This window comes from Lissotriton helveticus, chromosome 3_1 (genome assembly GCF_964261635.1).
Source record: "Lissotriton helveticus chromosome 3_1, aLisHel1.1, whole genome shotgun sequence".
Taxonomy (NCBI): Eukaryota; Metazoa; Chordata; class Amphibia; order Caudata; family Salamandridae; genus Lissotriton; species Lissotriton helveticus.
Window position 1 is genome coordinate 632,680,507 of NC_136061.1, and position 23,827 is coordinate 632,704,333.

The following is a 23,827-nucleotide window of genomic DNA, read 5'->3' on the forward strand; positions in this document are numbered from 1 at the left end:
GGGATACATTCCAGAGAAGGATCTGGTCACAGGAGATGTCCTAAATTGCAATTTTCTACTGTGTGTAAATTTGAAAATGTTTATTTATTTCACCAGGTTTGCAAAGCTAGCAAAGATAAAATAAACTTGGGACAAACCATGGTGGTATAAACATTTGTGCAGGGCAGCCTGCAGACCACTGGGAAGCTGTCTACCATCTGCCCACAAGTGTACGTCTCATTTCCTTCTGCTGACAGCCCCAGGATAACAAAAGGTAGACCGCCTCAGAGCGGCTGCTGTTGTGTTTTTCCAAAGCTACTCAGGACTAGACTAGCACTGAGATACAGAGGCAAACGCGGTTCCCTGAATTTTTTCTTCCTTCGGTGGTACATCCAGCTTCGGGGAATAGGTATGGCGGAGAGGGAGGACAGTGGCAGTGTCTCCCCGAACCGTTTTGGCGCCAGTTTGTTTATTAAGGTCAGCGATAACGGAATGACCAGCTCATGTTTTTGACATCAGAATTTTAATAATCACTCTATCTGTAGCTTTTAAGAACGTTTTGAATCTTGCCTTATATTTTAATAAGTTTACACGCTGCTTAGGTGTATTGGGGGTGATTAATACTCACGTGCATTTGTGGAAGTCAGTGCTCAATAATATAGCCTGCCCGCCTCGGTCCGACTCGGCAATTAGTGCCGTAGAGCGGAGGGCGGACAGGTAAGAGCCTGACATTTCTACACTTCCGCTAGGTCGAGCTGGTAGCGGTCTAGTCTCCCACAAGGAGGGGCTACTTAGCCCTCTTGTCGCCCTGAGGGCGCAGCGGTCGCGCGCAGGGGAGCGCCAGAGGACGCGCCTGAGACAAGCCAGAGAGAAGCCCGTCTGTGCCCGTCCGTGACTGGACGGGACCAGGGACCATGGCATTAACATCTTCTGAAGTAAGTGACCCTATTGAATCTAGGGTGAGCTATACCTCTCAGGCTCTGATGTGTTTAAAAACCTATCTCCAGCCGGGGTGTGGGTTAAAAATGTATCCCCCCCGAAGGACCGTTTTCATGCAGGCAGTGCCAGTTTCAGGCGGTATGTGATCCATGTTTTAGAACGATTGACCAATCTCAACATCATATTACACACAGGAACACTGAAGTCATTCAGGGCGGGAAGAACTTGTTGTGTAATATAAGGTCCTTCCCCAAACATTAAATCGAGGTTTGGGATCTTATTTCTACACATGAACCTGATCTGTGCTTTCTTACAGAGACATGACTTAAACCCCACTCTATCCCAGCCATCACCCTTGGGATCCCGGAAGGGTATAAAATGGTTAGATTAGATCGACCAAAGAAAGTAGGTGGGGGTATAGCGATTGTGCATAAAAGCAGCATTTCTGTCTCAGTATTAGATCAGTGGTGTAATTCTGCTTTTGAAATGATGGTCTTCAAAATTGGCACGTCAGCCAAACATAGCAGAAAGGGAGCATTAGTCTATCGTCCTCCAGGCCCCACTAATAAAGTCTCTAATATGCTGGTGGAAGCGCTTGCACCGTATGTTGACGCAGACAAATATTTTATACTGCTTGGAGACTTCAACATCCATAGCGAGATGAAAGACAATAGGGAGGTACAATCCTTTTTAAAGGATGTCTCTTCGCTGGAATTGAAACAGCGTAACAGTGGGCCTACACATTTGGCGGGGCATACTTTAGATCTGATTCTCTCAAACTTTTCGGGCATAAAATGTTATGCGCCCAAACAAATGTTCTGGACAGATCATTCTATTTTAGAGTTTTCAATGCCTAAAATTGATTTTCCCCCTATTCGTCTTGTACAAATCCCGACGCGCTGAAGGCAATGGCATAAAATATCCGATGTAGCATTTAAAAAGGTGTATGTTGCTCCGAAAATTCAACCTACTGAAGATATTGACTCTGCCTTACTTAAGTATGATTTAGCCACCCGTTCTGCAATAGAGCAGATCGCTCCACTTAAAATATTTAAAAGTCGCCCTGCAGGAAAACAGGAAGTCTGGTTTTCTGAAGAGCTGCGGTGCCTCAAGCGTACTGCCAGGAAATTCGAGAAAGTCTGGAGAAAGTCGCACTCAGAGATGGATAAAACTAACTATCAGATGGCATTAAGAACCTACCATAAAGCCATCCTAGCTACACGGAAGAGCCATGTTACCTCACAATTGGAGGCGGCAGGCAACGATCCGAAAGTGTTATATCAAACCATAAACACTTTTCTAAAACCAGTAGCATGTGAAAGTACGGATATGTCATCTCAAAAGTTATGTGACGACATCTCAAGTTTTTTCACCGATAAGATCGATGCCATTTATGAAAAATTGAGGCGTCCATTCCATCTATTTCATCCACCTCATCTATTCCATCAAGAAATAATAATTCTAATATTAATACATCGGGTCAAGTAGTGGCGACCGACTCTGATCTGTTTCTTAACTTTCCGAATATCACTCTGCCAGAGGTAGAGATATTGAGTCATAACATCAAAAGTGGGAGCCCTTCTGATCTATTACCAGCAAGATCAATGGGAGAGGTGGGGAAAGTGCTTGGTCCGGACATTCAGAGCCTGGTGAACCTCTCGTTGGAAACAGGATGTGTCCCACGTGAGTGGAAAAAGGCTCTAGTCAGACCTATCCGGAAGAACACCGCCATCCCTTGGACTAATTTGTCCAATCTCAGACCCATCTCCCTGCTACCATTTCTGGGTAAAATCATCGAAAAGCACACTAATAAGCATTTGTCCACCTTCCTGGAATTATCGGGAAGCCTTGACCTTTCACAGTCTGGTTTCAGGCCAAAAATGTGTACCGAAACTGCTCTGCTGTCGATAACTGACGATCTTCGTATGTACCAGGACAGAGGTGTTTCCGTTGTCCTGGTGCTGCTAGATTTATCGGCAGCATTCGATACTATCTCTCATAAGATCTTGATCGAGCGCCTGACTGTGAAGGGACTGGGGGCAAGGCACTGGACTGGATAAAGAGCTTTCTCTCCGACCGCACCCAAAGAGTCACCATGGGGGAATTTTGGTCGGATGAGGTTAAGATCACCAAAGGGGTGCCACAGGGCTCATGTCTGAGTCCAACTCTTTTTAACACCTATGTGGCACCCCTGGCAGATATAACTAGAGCCTTTGGTTTCTGTCCAGTGTCTTATGCTGATGATACTCAGCTGCTTTTTCCTTTTAAATCATTGACCCCGGAGGTTATACAATCTTTCTCTGAGGGGATGAAAGCAGTATCCCAGTGGATGTCTTCCAACTTCCTTCAGTGCAATGTTGGTAAGACTGAGGTGATGCTTTTCGGTGAGGCCAAAATTCTATGGTCCCCGGATTGGTGGCCTTTAGATCTAGGACCAGTCCCTGAACCTAAACTAGTAATCAAGAACCTTGGGGTACGTCTGGAGCCGGAGTTGACTATGAAACAACATGGAAATAACACGGTGGGGTCCTGTTTTCATGTGATAGGGCTCCTCCGCAGGATATTTCCACTCCTTCCGGACTCTATTAGAAAGACTCTGGTTCAGGCTCTAGTGATCAGCCGACTTGATTACTGTAATGGTCTCCTGGTGTCCGCGAACGAAGAGGTGCTGGACCGACTGCAAGTGGTACAAAACACTGCAGCTAGGCTGGTTCTAAATGCTCCCCCCAGATCCTCATCCAAACCTCTATTGCAGAAACTCCATTGGCTACCCATCCGCCAAAGAGTGAAATTCAAGACTTGCTGTATTGTACATAAGGGACTACATGATCTAGGCCCTGCCTATCTAGCTAAGAAATTTGTCCCTTATGTTCCTACTCGCTCCCTTAGGTCAAGCGAGTTGTTGCTGCTAAGGATACCTAGGGTTGGCAGGACTAGAATGGGTGGCAAAGCCCTGTCAGTGGTTGGTCCTACTTTGTGGAATAGCCTCCCTCTCCAATTGAGACAGTGTTCTGAGCATCTTGTTTTCAGAAAACTATTGAAAACTTTTTTGTTTCAGGTCTAACCAGCTAAGCTAATATGAACTTAATGATCTGCTACTTTATGAGCTTTCGTTCTGCACGAGTATACTGTCCTGGTTTTGCTTCTGGTGTCTCTCAGCGCGGAGATACTCCTTTGGGAGTTTATTCAAGCGCTTTACAAACATGCAAAATAAATAAATTTAAAAAAAAAAAATATGGTGAAGTGAAACTTCTCCTTGGGGAACCTTGAAAACTTTGCTTTCCTTCAAAAAGGGTCCCATTTTCCAATCCACTTCAGCCACCTCCGGTCCTACTATTACTTGAATATAAAATAAAACTTTTGTTGGATACAAGAGATTGAGAAGATAATGTCTCTTTTAAGGCAATTCCTATAACCAGTGAACCTCACACATTCGTAGGATGACAGTTCTCACCATAAAGGACATCTTGAAAACAGCTTGTATGGAATGAAAGACTATAGACTCAGATGTACTAAAGGTCTGTGCTGTCACAAAGCCTCGATTGACAAACTGAAGTCTCGTTGCAACCATAAAAGCATGACTCTAAAAGCACAAAAGGTACATTATGAGTCGCAAATGTCTTTGGAACTTGTGAAGTAGATATTGCAACTCCTTATGGTTTGTAAAAAAACAAATAAAAAAAGGAGCATGGACACCCACTCTTCAAAGGGGGTGTTATTGCATTCACATTGTGGAAGCTGCCCATGGAAGACAGGTTCTTCCAATTCATGGGTGTAAGCATCCAGCATCTGAGGAATAGCTGTGGGTGCCCCCCCACCCTCCCCCACGTTCACCCCAAGAGGATGTTCAATCACACTGTACTTGAATTGAATAAATATTGGCACTAATATCCCTTTAAGGGACAGGGCTGCCATGTTGCTTTTGCATGTAATTTTACAAATGTGAAAGGGGGGCTGTCCCACCTGTATTCCTGCAATTGCAGGCAATCAGAGGGATTTGCAAATAGAATTCCTGCCTTAATATCAACATTCTGCAAATGTTACTGAATGCCATTTTTGCACCATGATCGAATTCACACTGCAGATTCTGTACAAAAATCGCATCTGTGATCTGAGATGAAACTTCAGGCCCAAATGCTACACCCATGGAATAACACAACTCACGAGGCCATGTTGGACGATAAGGCACAGCCAAAAACGTGTTCATAAACTAAGCGAGGTATCTGTTGTATTAATTCTGTCTACCAACTGTTTATATGTACCAGAAAATATATGCCAATTTATGCATGTATTTCACTTAAGCCACACGTAGGCTTAAAATATTTGTATCTCAGAATTTTGACAACAAAATTATCTTCCGGCATCAATAAAGTGGGTGCAGATTTTCGAGTTCATTTTTGGTGTCGCTCATGACTAACCAGTGGGGTTTGTAATTCAGGTAGTTATGTCCCTAGTCTGAATGTCACACTTAAATAGCAACGCATTTTTAAAACTATTACATATCAGTATGTTTGTGGAGGGTATATTGTCGATGAAAATAAATGGGTGAAGATGTATTGGTCCAGTAATGCAGATAAATGTAATTTGATTACATATGCAACTCTCTGGGAACCCTTATAGGTATGTGTAATTTAAGTATGGTGGTTTGGTGTGGGATATTGGGTGGTCGGATACTAGTTCGATTCACAGTATAAAAGACACCTCAACCTTTTTAGTGTGAGAGATCTCACAACTGTTTCTCGTGTTGGAGAAGACACAGAAAGTTTATAAAATAAAAGATTGCCTTTAAGTAAATCAGGTGAAAACACTGCCAGGGATATCTCACAAGAGACAGTTGTAGGATTTATTGTCCTAGGATAAAGGAAATCCTATCAGTGACCAGCCACGGCCCGTGGAGGGAGTTACGGTGGGGCAGAAAGGCGGGGTGGGTGAGGGGCAGGGTGAGGGGTGTTAAAAACCGGAATATGGATAATTGGAGATAAGTAAACAATTTAATAAATAAAATTAATTTCGTAGCGCGCCCTGGATCGCAAAGTGCCATAGGCTCTCTTGCACTGTGAGTGACAGCTTTTTCTTGATCACAGGTGCACTTAAAAAAGTGAGCTTCAGATCTAGTGCTGGTATGACAACTTTTTTTCAGGTTTATATCTTATAGCCTTACTTGTGTTTTTGAAGGTGTTTTTAAATTACGTCTTCAGGTTACAGTAATTCAAAGCCAATATCTATTCTTTGCACAAGTAATAATTACATTTTGCTCAGATGTGTGTTAAAACTAATAAAGGGATTCTTTACTTCTTGTAAAATGACTTGCCTGCTAGGAACAACCCTTACTGTGTTTGATTAAAATTAAATGCAAAGGTTCATTTTTTAAACATTTTAGATTTGTATTGCAGGTAAAAGGCAGCCATGTTTAGGCGACAGCATGTTTGTTATCTTTTCTCTTCTTTCTATTCTGTGGCTTATGCTTGAAGTAATACATAAAATCCCAGAAAGGCGACCCGTTCTTCAAGCCCGGAGAACTCCATTCCGATAGGACAGGCAAGACCCCAGCACCTGTGTGTCTCACTTCTTCAGCACCGCGTTGTGCGTGTTTTTTGTGATGTGTCAAGTGTTGTCTACGTCTTACTCTTCTTTTTATATCTGCCCCGTGATACTTTCTGCTCTCCAGATCCTCCTCCTACACCCCCATCCATAGTCACCCTTGGTACTTACCTGTCTCTTTCTGCCCTTCCACTAGCAGTAAGATCGGCCTGAAGGACCGGCTCCGGATGAGCAGCTCGCAGAGGCAGGGGATCCGCGGGAAGCAGTACCTTGCCCCAAATGTGCGCCAGTCCCCCACCGCCGAGAACATGACCGAGGCCACCACCAACTCCACCAAGGTGCAGAAGAGCTGGAGCTTCAACGACCGGACCCGATTCCGAGCGTCGCTTCGGCTGAAGTCCCGGCCGCAAGCGGATGGTGAGGCATGCAATGGAGGGATGTAAGGGAGAGATGCAAGGGAGAGGTTGGAATAGGTCTGTTTAGACATGGCGCCATGCACGCATTTAAAAACAAAACTGATAGGTCCAGTCCATGAATTAATCCCAGCCACTTGTAAACTCTGGGTTTCATTGGGTTCGTGTTTTTTTTTTGTGTTGCTTTTCTGGACCACTCGAGCCAGAGACGAATTATATGCAAATCAGTCTTGTCCACAATCTAAAAGTGGCATTCCAGCTCCCGAACGTCTAGGCCTTTAATCGCAATGTGGATTAAGGGTGCTCCAGCTAAATAACACACGCCTGTGGGCCTAGGAGGGGCTCAGGAAAAGACTACAGTCCGGTACAGATTAAGCCGCTATAACTCGAATTGTTGTGTGAAATAATGTCCTTTTAGCACACAGATAATGTTATTCCAGTGAGTGTTAATGTTAGCCCCCTAGCTCTGCATTTGGAAGGCTACCGTAGCCATGTTCACCCGTGTTTACTTCTGGATTGCCTACTAGGAAAAAGACAGAATGCCAGGAAATCCATTTATTTTCACATTTCACAAGTCTGCGCAATGGCACTATTTATTTATTGAGTTTTATATAGCGCCTGCTAGACCCGGAGGTATCAGAGCGCCCTACATGAGGAAGAAACATTGTTACAGAACATGGTTACAAAGTGATATCAGTTATGGAGCGTAGTTAAAGGAATTACATGAATACAAAAGCATAGCATAAACATGAGGGAAAAAAAATAGGCAAGAGGGGAGAACTATGATGTATGATACTGTCAGCCATCCCTGGCTTTTCAGTCAACAGCATGTTGAATTGTGGGGCTTGTAGTTTTGCTTTTAAAATAGTTGTTATGTGCTAAAAAAAAAATAGTATAAAGAGCTGTTGGCTAAAACGCCTGAATTGGCATGAAGGGGTTATACGTGACACAAAGTTACTTCTCAACTAGGTTTTGAATCGTTAGCAAGTCACAAAATCCATTTTAAAAACCTGTTTTTTTCACACATAAAACCAAAGGTATACTCTTCTTAAATATTTTGTGAGGGTTCACTCTTTTGTTCACATTATGCATTAAAACAAGCATTGGCAATGCACATCGTTTTGCATTTTATGTATTGGAAAGTTTTATACCAAGCTATACAACAAAGAAATAACAAGGGACGGCAGCAGTACAATGTTCCCTAACACAAAGAATGAGTGAAGGACAGGTGGCAGCAGCAGGAGGAGCATTGCATGGTTCTCTCGCTGAAAGAGAGTAGATAGAACACATTGCTAACAGTAAAGAGGGTGGGGGTAAGAGGAGTTAAAAAGACTGTTTAACATTTTCCACTGACATAACATACAAGATGTACAACAACCCTGGAAGGAACAGCTAGTCTTATAAAATTACAATACATTCATGTACTCACGTAAAATGACAAACACCATCACCAACCTAGTGTGTTATTTTCCTCAATGGGCTCCACACCTAGCACATGGGAACATCAGTGAGTACTACAGCCTACTGGGTGTATAGTCTTCTAGTTATGGGGTCCATAGTTGGGGTGAGGTTATGTCTCTCATATCGACATTTATGTTCTCCCTTTGTAAAATTTCCAAACTTTTATTAAAATTGTGTCTTGGTGTCTCCATACCACACAATTAAAAACAGAATGGTCGAGCAATGCACTGTGCTGCTCTTTTACATCGATATGTTTCTGCACTTTAACAAAGCCCCTGTGAAATAGTGCACCTTCCTCAGTCTGAGTATCGAGAGTCAAACATTTTGAAACAGTCCCTGGATCACAGGGAATATTATGCAAGTGCATTCATTAAATTCACACGGCCTCATTTATGAGGCCGTGCATCACTTTTGCACATACAGATACGTCAGAACTACTGACGTATCTGTAACTCCTTGCGACATGATGCGTCATACTGTAAATTTGATGCATCATTGGTGTCGCAAGGAGGGCGCAATGAAAAGTGCCGCATCGCTGTTTTCACGCAGCGATGCGTCACTTTTCATAAACGAGGCCCACAGTTTTTTCACATGACGGGCAACAGCAATGGAACCTCGCCTTGGTTAGAAACAGTGTCCCGCCTTCACAGTACAAGTACAACCAGGGAAGGAACAGTGCAACCTTTCCCTTTCACATACAACTCATGCAGCAGCAGGGCAAGCTTTCTTCTTCAACAAGTACACTAGGGCAGTAGCGAAGCAAACTTCTGTCTCTCACAGAAGCCAGTAAGCACATTCTTCCATCCCCAGCAGACCAGATTCAGCAGGGATGACTTGTACAATTTGCCATTGTTTACAGTAAAGACATGAGTAACTTGTGGGTTACAGACAGATCTGTGGTGCGAGTGCTTACCTCACTGAGAGCAGCATATAGACGGGTGAGTGAGCGACTATGCAGTTCTGCATTGTTCACATTTAAATGACATTCCACGTCAGCATCCTCAAAGTCCTGATCTGTCAATCAGAAGCTTGTTTTCACTGCTGTATCACCTGTCCTCGTATCCTGCAGACCAGCAGATTGCACTTCCTGTAGGTCCAGCTGCTGCCATTCGATGTATATTTGTCAATGAACCTTAGATCTGAAACCGGGCCCTGGCCACACTAATACACAGACTTTACATATGCATAGTGTGAAAGGGGGCGGAGTGAGAGGCATTTTCCAATACGACTATTTAAAGACAAAAGAACAAAAACTAAAAAAAAATATTCGATCCCGCTCGTTTGTTCTAAGCCCTTAAACTACTCCATTGTCCCTCTATAGTCCCATGCTGATGAGATTTTAACAGAAAATCCTATGTTGCAGTGTAGACTTTAAATAATACAATTATGATTTCGTACTCAGATTATAAAAAAAAAAAGTTATGGATCGAGTGCATAAATTAAACGCAGCAAGTAGTAATAACTCCGGTCCTCATTCCATTTCATACTCTTACATGTTTTTATAGTTACAACCACATGAGTGAACTCCAGAGGTACGAACCACCACACTGGAGTGTTACATTCGCACAATGGTACATGCCCCTGGTCTTAGGCACACACCCAAATACTTGTACTTTCAGCAACAAGTACATAACCCCTTATAGGCACCTATGCATAGTAGATCCTCGAAGAAATGAGAACATATCCACCAAAGTGGGTAAATAACTATGTAAAAAGGTAAATATCCACAGGGACATCCCACATGTTGAGATTTTTAAGTAGTACCATTTTACATCCTACTTTTGAAAATTGGAAATATATTTTGCAAAGGAGCAAAACATATAATTCGCATTCTTGATTAGACTCTATTCAGAGGAGTAAAAATATAACTTACAAATATGAATTTTTGTTAACGTTTATAATTTCGTTGTGCCACTTATTAATTTGTTACAAAAATATATTTTTGGTGTAAGTCCCTTCGTCGAGCCAGGCAATAACAATGCTAGAGCGCCCCCTGGCGGTACGGTGCGGGAAACTGCTCTAATCTGGACACATCAGTAAAGCAGTGGTTTGACAGAGAGCAGCACCCACAGTAACTCTGTTTTTTCCTTTTAGTTGACTATAGTTCCTGTTAACAGTATTTATCCGATTTTGAAAAGAAGCTCTGGTTCGCATGCCACTTTTCTGGCACATCCACATAGATGTGTGCCAGTAGGCATAGGTGCAATCGCACCGTTGCATACAAATGCACTGACTGACATACAGCCACACACGCATGTGCCCACAGACAGCAGAACATACCCACGGACGCACGTGCATGAACACACTCACATGCTGGGTCTATATCCAGAGACGGGGTGGTCCTCCCACCCGCAGTTAGATGACCTCCGGTCCCTATAAATACCTCTACTTCCACGCACACCAACACACTGACGTAGTAACCGTCCCATTAACACGAGCACCTGCTCACAGACACAAACCTATCTCAAACACAGCCTATAATACGAAAACACCCCCAGTCTCTGTACATAACATGTGCACGGGCACAGAGCAGTACATCTGAGCTCATGTATGTGATTATAAGGCCGTTCGATACCCTCACACTTTTACACAGAAACAGATTTCTTGAACGCCTTTAATTTCCATGAGTTTGGTACATTTGTGAAGAAGCAGCCTACTCAGCAGAAACTCAGTATGTTCAGGAGCGCCCAAGGCCAATGCAGTGACATAACAGAAAATGATGGCCCCCCCTGCAGACTGTTATGAGGACCCCTGAGTCTCCCATATCTCACAGATATTCATTGCTCTTGACTCAATAGGGGCTCCCTGAAGAGTAGAGCCCCCTCTCCCCCCCCCCACCCCGCTCCACAGAGTCTGCAGAGGCCTGCGTCACGTCCCTGGGCCTATGAATTTAGAACACAGTGTGCTGCTCGTGATCATTAGAAATTATATCACAGGCAGGGGTCTTGTTTTCCATTGGTGCTGCAGGTGCAGTGGCACCGGAGCCGAGAGGCCAGTGGGCCCCACTGACCCCCGATTATTGCTGTACTTCACAGCACCAGGGAGTCCATTTCCTTCCTTGCTCTAGGCCCCATGACCTACTGACTGCACTACTCCCTGCATTGCGTCACTATCCCCCCGGGATGCGTTCCATGGGTGTTGTGTGGGTCTTTTGCAACACCTATGGATTTTGGAGCATTCCCATATTTACCATAAGCAGAAGAATTGGGAATGCGCCATATGCACACATAGAAAGATGAAAATGTGTCAGGGGATTGTTTTTGTGCAAAACCAACTTTGCTTACAACACAGGCACCCTTGCACCATTGGGCAAGAGGACCTGCATAAGCACCATGCAGCACATTGTGCACCAGCTCTAGGAAAAGGCAGGGATGCGCCGTATTGTGTAAAATGTAAGATATTCCTGCCCTGTCACACAGCACAACGCAGTAAGGTGACTTGATGCGTTGCGTGACATATTAATAAATATGACTCATATTCTTTTTCCCAAAGTCCAAGCAATTTGTATTTACTGTTTTGCGGACTACGGTATGCCAATGTCCTGCTATTTTAGCCCATGAAACATTTGCAATAGAAAAGTGAACTTGGGCAAAAATAGATGAACTTGTTTACTCAGGAATCAGGATACACGTTTGTCGTGGAGATATCCTGGTAGTGTTACTGTTTCCGTGCTAGCCACAGGATCACATCTTCTCTAGGGAGGGGGTAATACATATTTCTTTCCCTGAAAGGATATTCTAACTCTTGTTTTCTGTGATTAGTTGAGGGCACCGGTGAAGACAGTGTGGACGAAAAGGGGTACCACAGTGACCTCACCGTGGAAGACATCATGCCTACCGTGAAGACCCTCATCCGAGCTGTGAGGTGAGTGCCATGTCATATCAATGTGAAGGGGTGTCAGTATAAGACATCTTACATTACACATTCCTGTTGCTTACAACAGACATACCTCACGCGGATATACAACGCCTGATCCAAAATGGCTGCTCTGTCACATTTGCTGTACATAAAACACTATCCAGATGTAAGTGTTCCATTGTTTTAATTCCTAGCAGGCATGTAAGGTTGGAATAAGGTCACAGCTCCTGTCGCGCGCAGTGTTTTCCTTCAGCCATGCTACGAGTGCCTAGAATCTCACAGAAGCACTTTGAATAACTTTCACTTTATTTACTGGCATTGTTGAGGCCAGCCTCATGAGCGTAAGCAGAGTATTGTACCTGCCTCCGTCTCTTGCAGATGTGGCAGCAGACCTTGGAGCAGCGCTGACAGTCAGCAACCATTTGGCCAGGTTGTCACCATGAGAGTTCAAACAGCAGCCATTTGATTCATTCTTGTCCAGTAAGAGGTTCTACAAGCACAGCGCAGCCAGTCGGGTACATTGATCACATTAGGCAATGTTGCTGAGTGTTAGGGGTTCCCCAGGGCAGTGGTGCTGCAGAACTATAGTGTAAGGAAGGGTGCGTGCTACTGTCACAGCTCCGTGACGGAGGCACCAGTCTTTCTCAACCAGATCAGACCTAAGAGGTGTGTGTTACAATAAACAACGAGAACAAACTCCTGCATCACAAAACACTCAGGCTAAATAGCAACATTAGATTAGACCGAAACATATATTTCAAACGAATACATAGTTTAACTGGGACTAATGGTTAACATTTTTAAATGAATACGCTCAAATAAGCAAGGGGAAAATACATTTAAAATTCGTATAGTGCTATGAGAGCAGCGGGTGCATCTCAACTCCTCACTGAAATGCTTGAATTCTCAATTTTTCTAATAAAATATTTGAATCCGTGACCAACAAGTAACTTTCGTATTTCGTTGAAAGCAGCCACACACTTCATGAAGTGCAGTCAGGGTATCGTCCGCCACATGAAACAGATTCTGCTCTTCTGGCCTGCACAGATGATCTTCGTCTTTCCCTGGACAAAGGGAGGTAAAGTGCGTATACTCCTCTTTGAGCTCAGCGCCGCCTTGACGTGGTCGCACATCACATACTAGTAATTAGCCATTCTGTCGAAACTGGGGGGCAGATTTACAATTACTGACGCATCCCTGCATATCAGCAGGGATGCGCCAGTAATTGTGCGCCATGCCCCCGCCACCCATGATGCGCCGCATTTACAATGCGGCGCACCATGGGGCAAAAACGGCACAGATGCGTCACGCATCTGTGCCGTAAAGGCGGCGCATTGCTGGAGTTGCGTCGCAAGCGCGACGCAGCTCCAGCAATGTTCTGGGGGGGCCTATTCTTCTAATGCTGCGTCAATCCTTACGCCTGCTTCAAGCAGGCGCAGGGTTTTGATACAGCATTGGCCTAAAAGTGACTGAGTGAAATCTTGTAGATTTCACTCAGCCACTTTTAGGAGGCGTTCCTGCGCCAGAACGCCCCCCCCCGCCAGAACGCCCCGTGACGCATCTCCCAGATGCGTCACGTTGTAAGTACACCGCACCATGGCGCAGGATTTGTGCCGCCGCTGTGTCACAAAAGTGACGCAACAGCCGTGTAAATGAAGCGCAAGGGGCTTGTAAATATGCCCCTTGGTACCTACAATTCGGCCCTGACCAGTGTGCAAAATAATGAGCAGGAGACCACCTCTGCTTGTACTACGCCATCGTCCCTGCCATTGCTGCCAAAACAACTACTAACCATCTCTCTCGCGGCAGGGCAACCTGCTCGAGACTCACACCAGGTTCCGGGACTGTAGGAGTTTTGATTTTTCACATCCCTCAAGACTCAGGTCAATGAAGTTTCACCAGCCTGCTTCTTTATTATCAAAGCACTTAGGAAGGTCTTTTATTTTCCTCACATCTCTCTCCAGCAGCTCATTCAACGTTTCATATTTTCCCAACTAGACTACTGCTACTGCCTCCTTCTAGGCTCTTCCAACTGCATTCTTAAACATATTAATTAGATCCAAAATCCTGCAGCTGTCTCACTGTTAGTCTTCCTGTAATCACCCCCATCTCTCATCATCTGGAGGTCCCGCATTGGCTTCCCATTACTAAAGGTACTCTCTCCAAGGCGCTCTGCATCTACCACCGGGCACTTCATGGAGCGGGTTGTTCCAGTCTCTGTGAGAGGCCGGTACACTATGTTTCCAACAAACTGCAGCGTTCCATCAACTCCTTTCTGCTTCTGTGTCTTCACGTTTCCTGAGCTCTTAGGGGAAGGCAATTCTTTTCCTGCCTTACTGCAAACCATTGAAATGCTCAGCCTTTTTCCCTGCACTTTAATTTTTTATCATCTCTCATTACATCATCAACTAAATACCTATTTGTTCCAGTCAGTCATTAATAGCATTTCCATGACAGTCAGCTTCCTCCGAGCCCTCAAGGCCAGATCATCCTAAGGGGTAGCAGCGTGCTTCAGAAATGTATAAATAAATAAACAGTGAACTTTCGATTCTGCCCAGGAAAAATAAAATGAAATCGGCAGGCACGTACTGGTTGCAGGCTGCCAAAGCCACAATCAGGTGTGCATACTCACAAAGGCTGTAGTCAAAATGTGACCAGTCCCAAATCAAGCAGACTACGGTCTGAAGCACCACTCCGACAGTAACATTCAACTCTTTGTCATGAGAGAAGTATCTGTGTTAGGCAGACTGGAAACCATGGGCCAGACTCATCAAGTACTTGCATTGCCCTGGCATCATGCAAGGTGACACAAAGCAACACAAGGGGCTAAGCCCGATTTACCTTGAGTGGCTCTCCGTGGCTCAGTAATACCAGAGTAAAGCGAGGCAGCACAAATCTCTGCTTTAAGTTACTCTGCGTTGGGAAGGCGTTCCTTGCATGGAGTGCGGGCGGTCCCACACATTCACCCATGAATTTTGGCACCAATCCAGATTTTCTAAGCTAATAAAAATTTGGAGTGCATCAAAATGTTATACCACCCCAACTGAGGCATCACGAGGAGAAATATGTTTATTTCTCCTCATTATTTTCTCTCTGTACCTGAGAGAGAAATGCCTCTGAAGATTGTTTTTGTGCAGGAAGGTGTTCCTTCCTGCACAAAACAATCTTGACTGTAATGCAGGCACACTTGCACCATGGCACATGTCTTGTATTGTAATTTCATTTATATAGCGCTTATTACCCCTGACGAGGTGTCGAAGCGCTTTTTCGGCGATTAGCACACTACTCCGGGACCCATAGAGGATTAGTTTTGAATTAGTATAGTGAACCATGCAAGCACATTTTAAGTGGTGGATAGGTTAGACAGTTATTTGGATTCGGAATGATAGCAGAAGGATAGAGGAGGAAAAAAGGTTTGTATTTATATAGCGCTTGTTACCCCTGATGGGGTGTTGAAGCACGCTACTCCGGAACCCAAAAAGGATTAGTGGTGAATTAGTATGGTGAAATATGAAAGTAATCTCAGTGGTGGATATTAGTCAGATATGGTGAGTGGGAAGGATAGCAGATGGATAAAAGGGGAAGAAAGGTTTGCATTCATTTAGCACTTGTTACCCCTCATGGGGTGTTGAAGCATGCCACTCCGGAACCCATAAAGGATTAGTGGTGAATTAGTATAGTTGAATATGGAATTTGAGAATTGAACATGCTAATCTGTTAATTTTGATTGAAAAGGATAGTAGAGGGATAAAAGAGTGAATGATTTTTTGTTTGTTTTGTTTTTAGGTCTTAGCAGTAGGAGGAGGCTTTTGGATGAGTAAAAATGAGTTTTAGAGGGGAGGAGTCAGAGGGAAGAGTTTAGAAAGGTTTGTTTTGGGGGATAGGTATAGTAGAAAGAGGTGTCAGATGATACAAGATGGGGTAGAGTAGGAGAGAGTCAAGAAAGGGTTATTTTGGATGTAGCGGATATATTGATTGATGGATAGGGTAAGAAATAGGGTAGTGCATTGGAAATGCTAAATTAGAAGAAAGTGATAAATACATAGATCCATAAGTACCTTAAGTTTGTGGATGTGGATGGTGTGGACTGGGTATTGCTAAATGGGAAAATGGGCAGCATTTCTGGCCCTGGCCAGTCTCGAACAGGCTCAAACAGGCAGCAGCCCTTGTCCTCTCCGCCCTTAGCCTCGGCGCCCTAATCCTGGCCTTTTATAGCCCTAGTAATCAGATGACCCCTTCAGCCAATGGGAACCCTAGCCCTAACACTATCCAATCACAACAGTAGCCCTAAAATCTAGAACGAATAGGAGACCAGTACATTACAACCAATCTTAGCCCTAGTCCAAGCACCCAATCAGTTGCAAAAACCCTGATCTCTACGTCCAATAGAGGCCCTAGCCCTACCAGTAGTCCCAACCCAAGACCAAGCAAGCATTGGTACAGCAAGCCCTAGTCCCTACTTCCAATAGAAAGCCTAACGTGACTGTGTTGTTGCTAGGCTGCACTCAGTGTGCAGGATAGCAGGAATGTGCCATATCTTACTGAATATGGCACATTCCTGCTCTGTCCATTTGACACAGCAAGTTGTCTTGTTGCGTTGCACTACGTCAAATGTTAGTAAAGCTTGGCCCATGTTTGTGAGAGTCAATCAGGAGCAACTGAGTAACATCCAGCATTTGTTTTGTAGGTCCACCTGGAGTACTCCACTGCATGCTCTAGTTACAGGCAGCCAGGATAAATGTTTTATAGGGTCCACGCAGGGGTGGCAGTAGAGCAGCCCAAAGGCAAGTACTAGTTACAGGTTGCCAGGATCAATAATCTATACTCTATAGAGTCTGCCGAGGAGCAGCCCAAGAACCTACTTCAGCAATTATCAGACAGGATAAATAGGGTCTGCCCAGGTGCGACAGATGACCAGCCAACTGTATGCACTGATTTTCTACAACTATAATAAATGCCTTTTAACTCTCGCCCCCCCAACTCCCCAGTAGCAATAGGACAAATGGGGATTCGATTGGTACAAGCAGCCAGGATAAATACTATATACTTTATAGTGTCCAACCTGGAGCATGAAATGAGCAGCCCAAGAGTATACTTTGGTAATTTTGAGACAGGCTAAATAGGGTCCACCCAGGTGTGACAGAAGACCAACCAGCCGTATGCACTGATTCTCTGCAGCCATTATAAATGGCTTGTAGCTTTCACCCATTTGCAAAAAGAAAAGGACCCATGAGGACATATTAGATACAAGGAGCCAGGATAAAGGGACTTACAGGGTTAACCTATGAGCTACAAAAGAACAACCCCTCATAATGTCAAATTTGCTGCCTGCCAGGGTAAGTGCCCCATGGGTCAAGTCAATTAGCTTGGTGGCCGAAAAATGTTAGACATCTTTTGCTCTTGGGACTAGTAGTATCAGTGGGGCAATGCTGTGGAAGGAATGTAATTGGTAGGTTAAGTAATTGAAGACAGGAGCAGCCCACAAAGGTAAGATTGGCGGGGCAGAGTGGAAGGATTTCAACTGATGAAGAGGGAAAAATTATTTATGTAATTTTCCCTCGTGATTATCTGTTGAATCCCCCTGCCCCCTCCGACCCCCTCCCCCCCCAGCCCAGCCCCACCACTCTTACCTGCATGGTCCTGATGCTCTTAGAGGACAGAGCAGGAAGAGGAAGATGGCAACGGTTCCTTGGATGATGTTCCACTCTCTGTGTCTCATCCAAAGACTGTGTCTCATCCAGAGATGGTGAGGTGGTCTGTGACAGAATGGTGACCCCCTCCGTAACATTATAGCATCTGTGCTCCAAAATTACAGAATATCTCACACAGTGCCAAAAATCATAGCCGTATTCAGGACGTTGCAGAACTTGGTAAAGAAGTCTTATCGAAAGTACCTGTATTCTCGCATGGGCACAATCATATCCCTCATATCAGTCATGCATCGCCCGAAAAAAGTTCTACTCTATGCAGATTGTTCAAAAATCTTTTCATTGACAGCTACAATGAGTATCCGTGAGAAGCAACAAAAAAATAGACATTTCCATGCGCTGGCGGCTTCCGTCATCTGTTATAAATGTTCTGTAGAGACTACCATGGGGCATCAGTTGAGCAGCCAGTGGCTTGCAGAAGCTCTGATTATGTTATGCAAATACCCTACCGAACTCATCCTGACATGGCAGAGAAGGTGGTGGCGGCTCCTCCGCTAAGGCTCAGGAGTGTCGTCCCACTGCTTGCAGCAGTGAAATAAAGGAAACATAAAATGATAATATAATAACTCAATGTTATTATCATTTATGTTTTCCTGTTTCAACAGCTTTGCAGGTGGGGTGGGGCTGGGCTACCAACACAGGAGAAGGGAGAGGAATATTTATTTATTTATTTATTGAGTTTTATATTGCGTGGCTAGACCCGGAGGTATCAGAGTGCTTTGCATGAGGAAGAAACATTGTTTCAGAACATGGTTACAAAGTGACATCAGTTACTGGAGCGTAGTTACAGGAATTACATGAATACAAAAGTATGGCATAAACATGAGCATAGCATAAACATGACGAAAAAAAAATAGGCAAGGGGAGAGAAGAACTTTGATGTATGATACTGTCAGCCATCCCTGGCTTTTCAGTCATCAGCATGTTGAATTGTGGGGCTAGTAGTTTTGCTTTTTAAACAGTTGTTATGGGCTAAAAGAAAAACAGTCTGCAAAGAGCTGTAATAGTTTGCCCACTCCAAGTATGCATGAATGTTTGGCTGACAGTCTCGAACCGGCCAAACAGTCATGCACACTTTGAATGTTCTCTCCCCAGGCTGGATTACAGCCTAGGTGGAGAACATACCCAGGCTCCCACTCAGTGGCGTCTCGGACAGGTAACACTGTGGGGCGGTGAGGCGGGGTGGGGGGTTAGTGGAGTGTGACATACGACGGGTAAGTGGAGAGTAAGAATATAAATAAATAAAAGCACTTACTTTGTGCTCACAGCATCGCCGAGTCAGTGATGCTGCGAGCGCAAAGTAAGTGATTTTATTTATTTCCTTACTCTCCACTTTTCCGTTGTATGTCACACTCCACTATCTCAACACTGTCCCACAGCTTTACGTGTGCGAGCTGCCACTGCTCCCACTGCCTGTCTGAGCGCCAAACTATAGTGATCAGACCAATCACAATGCAGTGTTACAGTGCTGTGATCTGCTATGGTGAGCCTGGTGCTTCTGCTACCTTGTCTGGCCGTGAGAGACGTCGGAGGGACAACGGAGGAGAGATGCGACAATCAGGTATGTTTTTTTCATTTTTTTAAGCCCCCTCCTCCGATTGGTGCCGACCGCAACTGGGAGGTACTGTACTGGCCAGCATACAGAGTACACTTCATAGGGTATACCCAGGTGTTACATGAAAAGCAGTATTGACAAAGGAGGAAGCCACGTGATGCCCGAGGAGTGAGACAGGAGTAGGTCATGGTATACATTGGTTAGGTTTTCTATGGAGCGTTGTCTTGAGTAAGTTGCCTTCAGTATATATGGCCAGGTCCAAAAAATTTACCTTTGTTTTTGAGATATTGAAGGTGAGTTTGACATTGAAGTTGTTTTGTAAATATTTTTCCTTGTATTGTTCAAGTATTTAGATATTTTGCCAAGTCTTTTGTGATGTATATTCTTAGAATTTTTCATCCTAGACCCATATTGTCTATGCCTGTCCCATGAAGAGGCAAACATACTCAGATGCACATTTTGCTCCCACAAGATGTCTGTTTTATTTGTAGATTTCCTAGTTGATGGACAAGATATTCTTCATGAGGCAGAATTCTTACATTTCCAGGATCATTTTGTTGCTCTCAAAATAGTTTGCAGATCATGTTGCTAAGGCCTTTCATGTTGCTTTCATTCCAGCTCTATGATTAAGGTGTACAGGCTCACTATGTCAATTGAAGCCAAGAGGTTGTCATATTGCCAATGGATGTCTTGTATTGTGGTTTTGACATAATATCCTTTGTGTTCTGTTGTAACATGGTAGGTGGTTCATAAGTTGTCATAGGCATGAGTCATTATATTCCCACCATGGAACATTTCGAATCCACCTCTGAGAATATTGGTCTTGTATAAACTTCCTTTATGTGGTTTAGCGAGTAGGTTGAAAGTGGCCAGGCTGTTGCAACTGGTTTCATTCAACTGCCTTAAAGCATTTGATATATAGTCATCGTGTTCAACTAGGGCACTATTTCCCCATATGTTAGTCTCTTTTATGGCTAGGTTAGGGTTCTTAACTAGAGATGAAATGGCTATGAATTGTGCTGTAGTCACATTGCTCTTAGATAATGTTCTGTTATGGTTTTCAAAGTGCTACAACTTTTTTGAAGCAATCAATAGTGTTACAAGTGGGTAATATAGTTGTGAACATAGATGTAGGCTTATACATACTGTCCATGGAATATTTTGGGCCTGGCCTTAATTCTTGTGCTCTTTCACTAGTATCCACATTTTCATCAGATACGGTGGTCAGGAGATGTAGCTCCTCTAAGGTTCTTGGTGTCAGGACTGTCTTTATTTTGTTCAGCATTGGCTTATTTTGAAGGGTGTCCTTACGGAATAATTGGATTTTATGTTTTCTTGTGATTTTAAATAGGTACATTTTTTGTTTGTGTAATGTTCCAATGGCAAACATTACAAAAGAAAATTGGCTTACTATTAAACTGTATTAATCTAATTCCTGCAGTCTCTTTGCTCCTTTCGTTTATTTGCTAGTGGACAGTTCAATCTTTTCCGCATTAGCTGATTATGACAGCTAGAGTACCCTGTATTGTGTTTGCAACAGCTCATTCCAGTCAAGACGCTGGACTTGTTAAGCTGGAACTAAGGGAAAGAGAGGTTCTACCTACTTTGTAGAGCACAACAGCACAGAGAGAGACACTCTGTGGTGAACTGTGTAATTGTGCACCCAAAACTGGCTTTGACACACCAGATAGCTTCACCTTGTGGTAACCATGTGACTCTACCAGCACATAGCTCCAAATTAGTGCGGCGGCCCGTCAATGAGTGCACCAGCACAGAATATGCACCGTGGTGCCTTAGTATTCACAAAGGTAAATTAACAGGTGTAGATTTACTCACATGTTTCTCCTCCACCTAGATGCAAGTCTGCACTTTTTCACTGTCAACTTCTCCAAGTATAGATTTGCACTTAAGTGTAAACGTACTTGTCTTCTTCTCTGTAGTTCAATGTGTGTACATACATATGACTGAATTTCTGAATTTAAAGTTACTACTAGTAACTTATCACATGTAGGCAGAGCTCCCAGCCACAGAGTGGTATCCCACCATGGTAAAGTAGGGGAAAAAATAATTCCTTTAAAAAAAGTGCAACTATTTTATTGTAAAATTAAAATGTAAATTCATTTAAAATAATTATTAACCTAGAACTATTATATTAAAATATTTCAGCACATTAAATCATCCAATGAAATTCCTATAAACTATTTAAATATATAATACACATAAATTTAGTTTAAAAATGTTATTTTTATTCTCATTTTTTTTTTAACTCAGTAGGATTTTAACTTTTCATTAATATGTAGTAAATGTAATTAAGCGTTTTTGTATGAATATAAATTAGTTAAATTTTTTATTAAAAGTTTTACTTTACTTATTTTTTTAAAACAAGTTAATTGTGAATTCTTAAAATGATAAAACATTGACTTTTATTTTAGAGAGAGAGATAAAGAAAGACGTTTTAATTTCAAACTAAAAAATATTTTATTTACTCAAAATTAGTTCCTATTGAGTGTTATATTAACTCCCTGCTTTCATTATTTTCTATGACACTGTGTTGCAGTAACTGTGAGTGACAATGTCTTGTGCTACACTTACTCGAAGGCAGGGCTGGAGCACATTCACTATTGTTCGTGACCTTTTTGGGTGTAGTAACTTTATAAGCGTGGTTTGTAAATAACAATTGCCTTAATCTTTTAGGGGTAGGTGTTTATATTAGTAAGTCCCTCTTTAAAGCCCTCCTTACCTACACATTAATAAAACCCTCCTTATTCCTCTCTAAACCTCTCCATTTAGTAGTAAGTTTTTCCCATTCCAGCTACTTCTACTTATCACTCTGACATTTACACCTAAATCATAGGCTTACGTGTGAGATCTCCACCACTTTGGCGGCGATCTCTGCATTGCATTGAAAAGATAGGAGAGGTGATGGTCTCCGTATATAGGTTTCTGAATAGCTTTTTGTAGTATGTGAGCACTACTTTACCTGCTACAAAAAGCAGTTTCTGTATGGGCCTCAGCTAGGAGTGGACATTTGTTCACATAAGTAGCGGCAAAGACACTACAGTGGTGAGCCTATGGGGTTCTTAGAATTACAACTGCCACAATGTGTGATAGCCACTGTAGTGCTTCTATAGTTTCATGAGTCTATCTAGAGGTAGTGAGGCATGAATTAAAAAACTGGATGCTAGTGCAGGAGTGTTTGACACAGGTAATGGGGCGATAGCCCTGTGCAGGGTACATGTGGTTTTATATATAAAGAAATGTGGTAGAAAGGGGGAGGAACGATAACGTATAAAAAGTATACAACAGTATTCAAAACTGTACAATTGCTGATTAGAGTGACATATAATGAATTGCACGTCTATAAAATTTGGTATTGTTAGTACAAATTTTACTTTGAGTTGCATTTCAGCTTTGCTTTCATAGTGCATGTAAATGTTACTTAGACCCAAATTACATTTTTATAATGGTAATGTAAGTTTGCGTAGTTCTTGGTTATGTGCTGTCCAGTTTACATAATTTTTTACTGGGGTGGTTATGTTTTTTGCATATGTTTCACCATCAAGAGACTTTGTTTAAAGAGAAAATTGCTTTTGGGTGCTGTAAAACTGGTATGTGTTGTGGCCTAAATACATTTTCTACAGGAATCAGACACCTGTCGGAATCTGTCAATCACTGGAGGGTAACTGTTCCTCTAGAAAAAAAGTGGCCTATAAGGCCACTCGAATTACAGGTGAAAGAAAGCCTATACTCCTTAGAAGATTAGATATAAAGAGGTGAGGGGGGCAATTCCTCCTTGTTAAGTGAAGTGCCCTCACACACCCAGACGGGTGTCATGCTTCATCATTGGGCATTGCTCCTCGTGGGGGTGGTGCTGCTGTCCCCATGGGCCCCATGAGAAGGTTCTTTGTCGGAGATCTTTTAGACAAATGCTGCTGTGGTGAGTGCGGGTGTGTGGGGAGTGGTGCGGGTGAATTAAAAATATCATACTAGTACCCTAAAATTTTTTATTCTGGGGTCCGTGCAATATGGTTAAAAACAGAAGTAAAGAGGAATACTCTTGATCTGGTTTCAGAGTTTGGGGTATTTTCCCTCTGCGTATCTCGGTGCTAGTGGTGGTAGTAAAAGTGATTATATCAGGTTGACATGTTTCACACCTATTGTGGTCCTTAATGGATCCAATGGCATTTCTTCAGGACCGTACAAACTTTAAAAGAAAATTAAAAAAGTGAGATACAGGAGTTTGAGATGGCGACACTCCATACACCCTGTAGTAATACTTAGATTCAGGTGTGTGGTCTGGACGACGCTGCACCCGAACGGGATTGACCATCTTTGTATCAATATCCAATCTGTGAAAATGAGAAAAGGAGAAA

The 23,827-nt window shown here is 43.2% G+C and overlaps 1 protein-coding gene across 2 annotated transcripts in view; it reads left to right on the forward strand.

Annotated features, from left to right (window-relative positions):
• Window positions 1–23,827, forward strand: part of KCNQ4 (potassium voltage-gated channel subfamily Q member 4) — a 1,096,614-nt gene that overhangs the window by 961,578 nt on the left and 111,209 nt on the right. For both annotated transcript variants that reach the window (XM_078680638.1, XM_078680639.1), the window contains 2 exons: window positions 6,656–6,876; window positions 12,095–12,197. In XM_078680638.1, the coding sequence (XP_078536764.1) occupies window positions 6,656–6,876; window positions 12,095–12,197 (324 nt within the window). The remainder of the gene's footprint in view (window positions 1–6,655; window positions 6,877–12,094; window positions 12,198–23,827) is intronic.